This window comes from Gambusia affinis, linkage group LG16 (assembly GCF_019740435.1).
Source record: "Gambusia affinis linkage group LG16, SWU_Gaff_1.0, whole genome shotgun sequence".
NCBI classification, from domain to species: Eukaryota; Metazoa; Chordata; class Actinopteri; order Cyprinodontiformes; family Poeciliidae; genus Gambusia; species Gambusia affinis.
The window spans coordinates 15,307,973-15,319,975 of NC_057883.1; the positions used below are offsets into that span (position 1 = coordinate 15,307,973).

Consider the following 12,003-nt stretch of genomic DNA (forward strand, 5'->3'; position numbering starts at 1 on the left):
GTGGCTGCAAAAGTTGAGGATGTGTGTGATAGAAGCCAGTGACAGTGTGCCACAAACTGCAGGACAAATTGTCCCCTCTTGACAATCCCAGTTCCAGTTCAGACAAACATATAGCTGCTGTTAATGGATATCAGTTTCGGTCTAGTTAGTAATATTCATTGAAGGTGATACTTTGGTCAAGTCTTTTTCAGTACTACTTTGAAACCTAAAAGTATTAATAATTAATAGAGTCCTGGTGTAGGTTATATCATAACATTTTCATTGGTCTTATGTTATATTGTAATTTTCTTTGTTTTCTGGGAAACAAAAGATGGGTTTTTATTTACTTTAAGAGATCTTCCAAATTAACAGAAATAAATCCTTGAAATTTAGCATGAGGAGTTAATCCATATGTTATATATGTTTTACTTTGTAATATTGAATAATTTTACTTTTTGATACTATTATAATTTATCAAGATGTACATATATTTACCCATCCTGTGTGTATTCCTTAGCTTGAAGTGGGAGGAAGAGTGATAGAGAAACAACTGGAGAACCTGATCTCACAGACTGAGTACACTTTAGCTGTCACTCCAATTTATGACGTGGGAGCTGGGCAGCCGATGACTGGATCTGCAATCACAGGTATGAATGATAACCATTCTGTCATTGAGAACATTGTGTAAGTAGAACAGATTCCAGATGCAATAAAACTGTGTCATTTTTTCATTCAAGATGTGGTTCCAGCACCAAAGAACCTGGAGTTCTCGGAAGTTACCCAGACCAGCTTCAGAGCAACCTGGGAGCACGGGGCTCCTGATGTTGCTCTGTACCGTATTGCCTGGTCTAAGAAAGGAGAAAACAACTTCCTAGATGTAACAAATTCTTGAACTAAATTTTATTTTCCAAGCTTTCGTTCTTTCACTCTGGCTCGGAGATTGTCTTCATGCAGATTGTGATTATTTTTCTGATCAGGCCATTCTGAACAGCGATGAGACAACCCACGTCATGGAGAACTTGGAGCCAGACACACCATATGAAGTGCGTGTGACTGCAATTTACCCAGATGAGTCAGAGAGCGAAGATCTGATGGGCACTGAGAGGACATGTAAGACACTTGACTTATAAGCGATGTGATGAAGTATTACGTACAATTATTACATTTTTACTTGACTAACTAATTTCTTCCTTGGACTTTGATCAAAGGTTAAAAAACTGTTTTTTTGTATTTTCATCAAGAAATAAGCCTATAAAATTAGACATCATACCTTTCTATTTCTGCCTCTGTAGTGCCCAAGGGTGGTATTGGACCAAGTAAGTATGTTTGTGGTAAAACAAATGGATGCTTTTTCTCCATTCCAAAAGCATGTTTATTACTTCATCCAGTCATCAGAACCGTTTTTCATTGGACTACTTTCATTTCATCATCAAGGCCAGTCCATAACCCATCCACTGCTCCAACCACGCTGCAGCTGTGTCATTGTGGTTTTACTGTTTTTGTCTGTCTTTGTGTTTTACCAAACGACCATACTTCACTTCCATGACTTGGTCGGGTTCAGTGGCTGAAGATGGATTCCCACCATGCATGTCTGGCAAAGTAGAAATTTTGACCCTTGTTTTTTATGTCCATTTCATCACTCATCCCCTTCCCATTCATCTATCTATCCATCCATCCATCCATCAATTCATCTCTCCATGTATTAATTGCATTATGAATTCATCTGTCATCATCGTCATCATCATCATCATTATCATCATTATCATCATTCCATTGGCGCTGAAAAGGATCCATCCCTCTTTGAGAAAAGACAAACCTCTGAGGAGTGTCTTTTCCTCTTTAAAGTTGCAGTCCTTCTTAGTTAATAGCTGCTTAGAAGATGTAAATCAATCCCAGAATTGATTTACTAAAATAAAGATTTTAATGACAAATGACTCATTAACTAGAAAGAACTGAAATGTTGAACATGCCTTTGAAAACTATGAAGGACTATGACTTTAAATATATAAGACTATACGTATGGCTAATGCTTTTACTGCAGGTGCATTTCAATGCATTAAAATATCATTGAAAACAAAAAACTGGTTTATTGAAAACATATTTCAATAAACGAGTTCAAAATGTGGAAGTCACATTATATAGATTAATTGCACACAGAGGGAATCATTGCAAAAATTTGTTTCTGAAAGTTAAGGCAAAAATGTAATTGCTAAAGAATCTGTCTGAAATTGAAAGTGAAGTAGGAGGACAAAGTGTGGTAGAAAAAGGTTCCACAAGAAGTAATGACTATAGTCTCCAGCAGATTGTGAAGCAAAACCCAAGTTTAGGGAGGTACTAACTGGAGTGTTAGTATTTCTATAGCCATACCACCTATATGTATCTATGTCATGAGCTACAATTGTTGCATCCTTTGTGTTAAACCACTCCTGAACCAGAGACAATAAATGAAGCCTATTTTCTAGCCAAAGGAGAAAAGTAAAAGTAATTTTGCGTTTCCTTTGTAAATCAAGATCCCACTAATAAAACACCTTGGGCTTCCTAAATACCTCAGCAGAGCAGTAATACATGCAAGGGACCTGACAATGTATTCAATTAATTTACTTTAGAGAACAGCAACATACTTTCAGAAAGCCAACATTTCTGAATTGACAGCCTCATTGTGTATTAGTCTTATATCATTTTTAATAATCTTTTGTCCTTTTATTAGCTGCAAGCAAAATTCACAGAAATAAACTCTTGAAACATGTCCCTTTGTGTATAATGAATCAATATAAGCGTCATTCTTTTATTGCTTAACTCTTAGATGACATTGTAATTTATTGAGAGACACTTGTATTTGTAACAGATGTTGATGTGGCTGTAACAGTGATAAATGTGGGTGCTTGTATACTTTTCAGTACCAAGAGCACCTCCCACCAACTTAGTTGTGTACAATGAAACCACCACTACTCTGAACGCCAGGTGGACTCCACCTACGGGCCGTGTCCAGAACTACAAGATCACTTATGTCCCCACGGCTGGAGGCAGGAGTCAGACTGTAAGTCCTGATGCTAACGCTGATTTAGTACTAGGTATTTTTAAAAAGTAGAGTTAAAGGGCTGCTTCAAAAACTTGTAGATTTTCCTCTACGAATGTCATTTTTTTAGTCATCATTGCCAATCTTAAACTTTAAATGTAGTAGGTTTAATTATCATAGCTGTGTTTTTTTGTCTTGTTGGATCTTGGTGTTGCTTTCATAAGTTATCCAACAGACTTTTCTCATGCCTTTTACAGTCGGCAAAAATTGTTTCTGCCTCACAAGTGTTGCCACGAAACGCAGTATCTGTAAATCTACAACTCTGCTTATGGTATTCATTATTTGGTTCATTGTGATTCAAATCACTTTCTCTCTCATACTATCCACCATTGAAGGTCTTTCTGTGATTATGCAATTATTGGCAGCTTTCCAAAAAGTACAAAAATCTCTTTGGATTGCAGATGCTGATTTGGTTTCAATTTACTGTCACATTTGTCATCGCTTTCAAAAACAAGACTTCAAAACAAAAACAAAAAAAAAAAGTTAAACTTTGGTCGCATGCCTACGCACACTCTATTCACAGACTGACAGTAAAATGAATTAGATGTGACGCAAACTAAGTCTAGTGCCGAATGTTCCATCCAACTTTGATTAAAATGTCTCTCCTCCACCACTTCACTTCAGTTATTGTTTCAAATTCTCTGTTAAGGTTAAGTAAATACAGTCCTTACATTTTACACAGTACGATTTTTATGAGAATAAAGCTATGCGGAACAATGCGTCACCCTGGAAGCAGAGTGACGCCCCGCCTCTACACTGTAAAATGTAAAAGTAAAGTGTACTCAAAAAGAAAAGTGACCTGAACTCATTCCAGCTTATTCTGTTGACTATACTAACTTAAACTTAGCAAAGACAACTTTCTACTGAGGCAAGTAATCAAACTCATCAGCAGCAAGTAACCCGAACTTGGAGTTATGAGTGAGCAAAACGCATCTGCATAACCAGCAAAAAACTCGGCATCATTCGGCAGCTCTCGTTGAACGCACATGCGCATTGGACACTGACGAGTGACGACGTGTTTGAAAGAAACTCCAAACTGTCAACAATACGGCGGTTGCTGCAGCTAAGTTTTGTCACGGTAAGTCCCACTGTTTTTTAGCAAACTTATATTCGTTTTCTCGGCCGTGTAATTCATCCGTAAGTCCAGGTTTTGAGGTTAACTTTATGTGTAATGATTTAGCGATGCCTGGGACTAACGTTAGTCGAAAATATCATGTTTATTTAGTGGCAACAAGATGGAGCGGCAGTGCAAAAAAGCTGTCCGGGGCGCAAAACAAAAAAAGGAAAAGGGATAAGGATAAAGATGTTGGCGGGTTAAAAAAGCCGCTGTACTGTTATAGAAGGCTTATGATGAGTAGACTGCCATAGGTAGGGCAGCTGTAAACTGTAGGAGAAGCAGCCATGATGAAGAAGTGTAGGGTCACCAGATTTGGGTTTCTGAAAAGGAGGACACTTCTTTTTTTGTTGGCGGGGGGGTAGAATCGGCGGACACACATGCGCCAACGGGGGGTGGAGATGGGGGAGACGGGGGGCGGGGGGGGGAACATGTGTGTACATGTGCTACCGATTTCTTTGCCATACAAAGAAACCTGGAATGGAGTAGTGGAACGGAGTGGCAATGTAATCACAATGCACTGTAAGCTATGTAATGTGTTTTGAGGCAGTTGACCAAAATCCCGGACGATTTTTAAATTCCCCCCAGACATTTTTTTAGGTCTGAAAAGTAGGACATGTCCGGGAAAAAGAGGACGTCTGGTCACCCTAAAGAAGTGTTATGTTGATATGTAATTGTGGTGTTGCTTCTATTGTTGTTAGGACTGCGAAGACCCAGACGTGTCTCACACCCCCATTGGGATCCTGACCATCATTCCTGAGGACAGGCTGGCCTTCACTGACTCACTGCACCTCCAGTCTTCAAGTACTGCCATCATTTTGGAAGGAAGTCTTGTCATGAATGATCTTGGGAATCTTCCACATGCCATGTGCTTGCTCTTTGGACTTATTTATTCTCTGAATTTGGAGTACCCTCAACAACTGAAGTACACCTTTGACTTCATCCAAAGGGTGCTTCTGTCACTTGGATATAAATCCCTAAAACCAAAAATACAATCACTCAAAAATCTTCTGATGCAATGAGTGAATGTGATGTGACATTATGGATCAACGTTGATGCCTTTACCCTTATTGGAAAAGTGATTTTTATTTCTTGTTTGATTCTTTTTTTGTTGGACAGAGCATCATTGCATTTGCAGACTACTAAATGGTTTTATGTTAATGAGGAGAAACATTACTTCACTTCACTACTTCATTATTTACTTTATCAATGTTATGATAAATGTTAGGCTCTAGTATTGAGAATTTAGTTTCTGTTTCACACCAGTCAACAAAGACATTTAAGCAGGGATTCTCAAAGTTTTAAAGGCTGAGGGCCATTTGAAGGATTCAATATTAGATTGAAGGCTACCCTAGAAAAAAAGTCATGTAATTTTTTTTCCCTAAAAAAAGTCTGTGGAAAACTTTGTTTCCAGGTTAGTGTGTATGTAACCACACTTGAGAACCTTGTATTTAAGGTAAACTTGTTTAATTATTAAACATTTTTTTCCATTCAAACTGTGGTCTGTTGGCTCTTCGTTCCAATAACTTAACACTTTTGGTTCATCTTACTTGAACATATCAAGGCAATCGGTTTCCTGATATTTTGCAAGTAATGTGAACTCTTAAACGTGTAAGTATAACTTATTTTTATGAGTACTGCTTAATTGACATAACTCACAATTTGAAGTAGTCATAATTGACATTTTATAGTAAACTTTACTAATGATTTTGAGTTAACGGCACTCAAGTTTACTGCCATTGCATGAGTTGTCTGAATGAATATTTTACAGTTAACCCAATTAATGATTTTGAGTTAACGGCACTCAGGTTTACTGCCTTTATCTGAGTGGTCTAAACATAGTTATTTTTAGCAATAACACCTTAAAATGAATTAGCTACTTTACTTGAAGATTTTGAGGCAATCGGTTTCCTAACTTTTTTTAAGTAAAGTGAACTTATTACTTTTTACAGTGTAGGCGCCATGTGCTGTGCTTCGTTACTGATCAGATGAATATTTATCAGGGCAGACAGAGCGTCTGCATGGCGTCTCATTAGACTAAATAAGTTTATTATTGGGTCAGTGAAACAATTTCTAAGTATCATTTATGTTGATTGCAGTGGAAATTATGTGTCTTAAAGTTGGGATGCTACTAATGTGAAGTTTTTTCAGCAGTCATGTCTAATCTGTTTTAGCTGATGAACAAAATGTGGATACTACTGTCAAAGGAATTGGTGTAGTGTTATTTTTGTCACACTGCATTTTCTAGCACAATTGAAACATAATGCAATATTATCGGAAAATTAGCAGCAATAGCTTAAAGTAATCTTTTTGCTTAAGTTTGTTTTCAACCACTAACATATACCTTCCTACAAAAGTCATTGTTGAGTAAATAACTAAAATATGAGTCAGTCTTGTTTTTGTGAACCAAGACCAACAATCCAGTACAATTGACAGCTGGCAAGATGAGGTATTTACTTGTTTCAAACAGCTCCACTGTGCTTTGTTCCCATGCTGTCTTACTTTATTTACTTTTTTTAAGTTATTGCTCTTAGTTTTGAGCATTATTCAACCAGTTTTTCCCAACAGATTTTTTTTCAAACATGTTAAACTTTTGTTTTTTTTCTGGCAACCACTCTGAACAAGTAAAAGTCTGTGAAATGCTTGAATGTATAAACAACATGAGCAATGTAATGAAAATGAGAAAACCTTTTCCTCGTTAAGCCCTGAATTTGTTTTAGTGGTTCCATTTGATCATAAAATAGCTCTGAAATGATGTTTGTCAGGCATTATTAAAATCTTGTAATTTGACAAACTCACCAATAAAGTTCAAGAACCAAAAAACAAGACCAACAACGGGTTTATATCCATGAATATCATATTTTTTTTATAATCCTTACTTTACTATGCAAAACTTTTACATTTAAATACTTTATTATTTACATCATATGCAATCGTAATGTCGGTGTAATTTGACAAGGGTTTATCATGGTTCATATCTGCAAATGTTCTGCATACACACATTGCTCTCCAAAGGCTTCCCAATGGTTTGCTTTTTTTTTTCTTTTTCTAACTACATTTATGACAGCAGGCATAGGAAATGTTTTTGCTTTAGTATCAAAACCAAAAAGTATACAAATTATAATTAAACTGGTCATCTAGATTTTATCACACTTAAAGGCAGATAAACATTTGGAAGCTCTCACACTGGGCTCAGCATAATCCACTTGATTCACTGTCTGGATTTTAAGAATTGAACCAATCCCAAAGAGTTTTGAGAATTTTAACCTGCTACAAATATGTTTTTCAGGAAATAAATCGTGAGCTTTTGTTTGTGAAAACTGACAGTTCCAAACTAATAAAACTTGTGACCATCTGTTTTTCTTTGTTGCTGATAAAGGATTAAGCAACTCTCTTCAAAGGTCGTGAATGTTTTCCTGCTGATGTCATGGATGACAAAAAATCCGGACAGTATTTAAGTGTATAAATTGAGCACTTTAATGTCCATATTTTCACATGCCTTTAGAACAGATATTTTGTTGATAATTGTAAGGCAAAAGCACTATAATAAATAAACTTTTAGTCTTGATGAACATCTGTTCCTAGCATCAGCGCAGAGATTTACTTTGGCAGGATCACTTTGCACCATTTATATCTAAAAACACTCAAAAGATTCACTGACTCCAGACCCCTCTAGGTTGGGTGTTGAGAAGTTGATAGCCTTGTAGTTTCTCAGGTAAAGTTTTTTCCATCAGAAATTTTGAAATCAAGAACCCATTGAGGAGTTTTTGTCATATCAAAATCAGATGGAATATATATTTCCAAAGATTTTCAAAAACTTTGTTTTGTGGAAGCAGAAAGTGCAGTATTCTTTATTTGTTCGCAATGAGACAAGACCAAAGTTAATGTCACCTATCTTAAAAGCACTCCAATCTCAAGTTTTACTAAGTAGTTTATAGATAAATGCAACTATTAGTGATACTAAACTATTAGGAGTATAATGGTACATGCCTTCATGTAAAAATTATCATGCAGAGTCATGTTGGTTGGAACTGAATGAATTCACATAGTGTATTTATGTGCTGAATTAAATGCACAATTCATCACTCTGGAGAGGAACAAAATGAAGAGAGCTGAATATAAACATCACTAGCCATATCAAAACAATTTCAAAGAGATTTAAATATGTTCTTAAATATGAGCACATTCTTATTTACATATTACAAACATTTTCAAGTGGTTAAATTGTTCTAGCCAAATACAACTTCATTCTTTTACTTTATTCTACGAAGAGAGTAATGCTATCTTTGCTAAATATTATTGCCGCCTACATTTAGAAAAAGCTTTATCAACTTAGAAGCTATTATTTCTGTCAGGTGTGGGGTTAGATGCACTGAATCTGTCCCCCCTCCCAAAAAATATGAACCGTATGTATTTATGACAATAACGACACACACAGTGCATTCCAAACAGTCCTTGCATATATTATTAATGTGCAGTCTAACAATGCAATACTACTGAGAGCCAACATCGGTGCGAACATGAGGCTGCAAATATAGTTTTTCAAACAGAGAAACAGCAGCAGTTGCTTTAAAAATAAATGCCAGTTTTTGCACAATACCTTTTACTGCAAGTAAAATATCTACTTATCCATTTTTGAAAGGAGTGAGAGGTTGGTGAGAGAAAATTCTTGATAAAGCAGTATTGTGAACTATTACAAATACACCAGACAGCTCAGGGCTGTAACTGTGAAGAACAAAAGGTTTATGTTATAAAACAGCATCTCAAACTTTGAATGTCTCATGACTTACTTATTGTCTATGCTCTCCCAACTAGACCCAGGTGGGCGGGAAAAAGACTAATGTCCTGCTTCCCAAGCTGACCCCTGACACCGAGTACTCAATTAGCGTTGCTGCAGTTTACGCCACTGGAGTCAGTAGGGACCTTAATGGAATTGGAAAGACTAGTAAGTAATTTATCATTTTGGAGCTTTTATGAGCCAAAAGCTAAGGAAGTACTTCTACTGCACTAAACATTTTATTTCTTATCGTGTGAAAGAGCCTCTGGGTGGTGTTAGAAACTTGAGAGTAAGAGACCCCACTACCAGCACACTGAATGTCCTATGGGAGCCTGCTGAGGGAAGTGTGCGTCAGTACAGGATCTACTATGTCCCTGAAGCTGGAGGAAATGAAGAAATGGTAAGAAGGAATTAAAAACGACCACATGTTCTTATTAAGTATTTATAACATGTTCACCACTTTTCAAAGCTTAGTGTGTTGTGTTTCTGTGTAGGTCCAAGTTTCAGGAAGCACCTACAACACGGTTCTAAAAAATCTGGATTCTGATACAGTTTACACTGTATCTGTGGTTCCAATTTATGCTACTGGAGAGGGACTTCGTTTGTCTGAGAATGGGAAAACATGTAAGTACGCAGCAAAAGTATAAATTACATTGGTCCAGATGTATAAAGTAGAAACGGTAATCTCCTTTAAAACAGCATGCAGTGTTTGGAAAAGCTTGCGTAATGCCAGTGGGATTGTATTCCTGAATCAGAAATCCATTCATGTCTGTCCAGAGTGGACTCACTGGCCTCAGTTTCTGGCCTGCTCATCCCACATGTCCAGATTCTTCAATAAGTTTGCCAGCTTTAAGTACTTTCATCACCCAAATCTTTCATAGCCAAAACCAGTCCAGTCAAATTTAATTACTTTCTAAGGACACATAAAATTAACATTACTTGTTAAGTAGAACATATGGAATAGCAAAAGATGAGAGGGTTCTGCTTGGTGAGAACTTTGACTAAGGGCAGAGATTTTCCAGTTTCTCCCACAGTTAAACCACCAAGCTATGCTGAGAATGAGTCAGCATTTTGTGGGGTGATTGCGTAGGAAAGCATTCCTCTGGCCTGGCAGTGTTATAAAGGGGTCTCCTCTGTCTTTACCGTAATAATAATAATTTACAGGCTGGAAGAAAGAATAGTGGTCAGGATAATGGAATGACCTAAGAATGGGGGAAGGATGTGTTGAGTGTGTGGCCTTTCCTTTTAGGAAAAACTAGCAAGGAATAAATGAAAGGATGGCATTATGTACTCTATGACTCTCAGTTCACTTGGTGTGGGTAATGCTCCGTGCATGTCACTTTTACTCTGTTTTTCCCTCCTATAGTCATGACTTGTAGCTTATGGCTTTTTTAGTGGTTTATGTTCATCCAAACCTTATGAATTCATGTGACCACTGATATGTTGCAGAGTTAAATTATATGTATCATATTTTGTTAAGTCTAAACTAAAATGGTACCTGTAGAATGAATTATTTTCTTTCCAATTGCACAATCTCTATTGCATATTGTAAAAGAATCAGGAGATCTCTGTGCACATTGCTGTGCACATATTTCAAATTAATGGTAATTAATCAACAGTTCAGATAAAAATTACAAGAATCATTGACAACATGTAATGAATAAAATCAGTTATCAATAAAACAAATCTACTCACGGAAAATTATAGAGAGCCAAAGGTGACAAAATTGAATAAATAGATGCATGATCACGAAATACACAAATCTTAAATAAATATTTAAATAATTTATTTAATAGAAAATTTATTCATTAAATATATAATTCAATCAATAAAATAAAACTTAGTAGCCAATTGAGATAATTTACTAATGCATGATCAACTATTTTATAGTTCCTGTTTCTTGCAGTATCACCATGAAATAATTTCAAAGTTGCCTTCAACAGTCGAGGGGCGGGGCTATGGGCAGAGCTAACAATGGATCTGTTTAACTTGACTGATTTTTGAAAATCAGATCGGATCTTCTATTGGAGAATTTTTATAATCTTTCTCGTAAGGTCTTTGGAGAGACTTTAATATTAAAGTCCTGGACTTTGATGTGTGAGTTTGACAGATAAAATTATTTTATGGTGACATTTCAAGAACAGGACCATTAAATAATTAAACAGGCATTTACTTAATTATTTGCATAAGCTATTAGGGTTTACATTCTAATTATTGAATGATATATTTAAGATTGTGTATTAAACAGATTATTTAAACATCAAACCATTAATTTATTAATCTCATGGTACATTTAATTAATGATTTATTATGTGTTTATTAATTACATTTTGTCCCTTTTGGCCCTCAATAGAAAATTACATTAAAGACATCTCAAAAAAGACATTTAATGAAAGTGCTTAGAATCTAATAAGAAATAAAATGAAAATTGCTTTACAAATTTGAATGGGAAAAAAATGAAACAGGGATTAAATGATTCAGAACAAGATCTCGCACCTTTCAGATAAAGACTGGCTGTCTCTTTGGGCACATACTGTACATTTGGATATATGTTGTTTGTGCCACTTGAATCACTCCAGATAAATTTACTTTTAGCAGTACCAGGGGTATGTGAAGCAAAACAAAAAACATAGTATTTCAAGATCTTTATACAAAATCACAAACTACCAACTAATGCAAACAAACAAAGGGAAAACATTTAACCAGGAAGAAATCTTGAAAAGATGACCAGTCTTCTAGTTCTTATACAATCTAATTGTATAGACAGATTCCAACTGAATTGTGTACATTTGTATTTGAATCATTACAGTCAAAATAATTTTTATCATGCCAGATTATCTAAAATTATGTATCACAGTCAACTACTTTTAATGACTTTACCAGACTTTAGATCTAACTAAGCTAGATTTTTGCAGAGACTAAAACATCTGCTTTAGGTTTGTGGAAGGTTTAGGGCTGCGCTTTTCATAAATCTTTAGGGCACTGACAGGAAGTGTCCCATTGATAGTGGTATTGTTAAACAATGACTTAAACATGCCTCTGTTGGTTGCTTGGGAG

General features: G+C 35.9%; 1 protein-coding gene across 6 annotated transcripts in view; it reads left to right on the forward strand.

Annotated features, from left to right (window-relative positions):
* The window catches only part of col12a1a (collagen, type XII, alpha 1a), a 67,452-nt gene that overhangs the window by 31,404 nt on the left and 24,045 nt on the right, over window positions 1-12,003 (forward strand). For 4 of the 6 annotated variants that reach the window (XM_044143009.1, XM_044143012.1, XM_044143008.1 and 1 more), the window contains exons 27-34: window positions 497-626; window positions 717-856; window positions 957-1,089; window positions 1,272-1,295; window positions 2,877-3,016; window positions 8,985-9,114; window positions 9,207-9,346; window positions 9,441-9,570. In XM_044143009.1, the coding sequence (XP_043998944.1) occupies window positions 497-626; window positions 717-856; window positions 957-1,089; window positions 1,272-1,295; window positions 2,877-3,016; window positions 8,985-9,114; window positions 9,207-9,346; window positions 9,441-9,570 (967 nt within the window). The remainder of the gene's footprint in view (window positions 1-496; window positions 627-716; window positions 857-956; window positions 1,090-1,271; window positions 1,296-2,876; window positions 3,017-8,984; window positions 9,115-9,206; window positions 9,347-9,440; window positions 9,571-12,003) is intronic. The other 2 variants (XM_044143011.1, XM_044143013.1) reach the window with 1 other exon arrangement.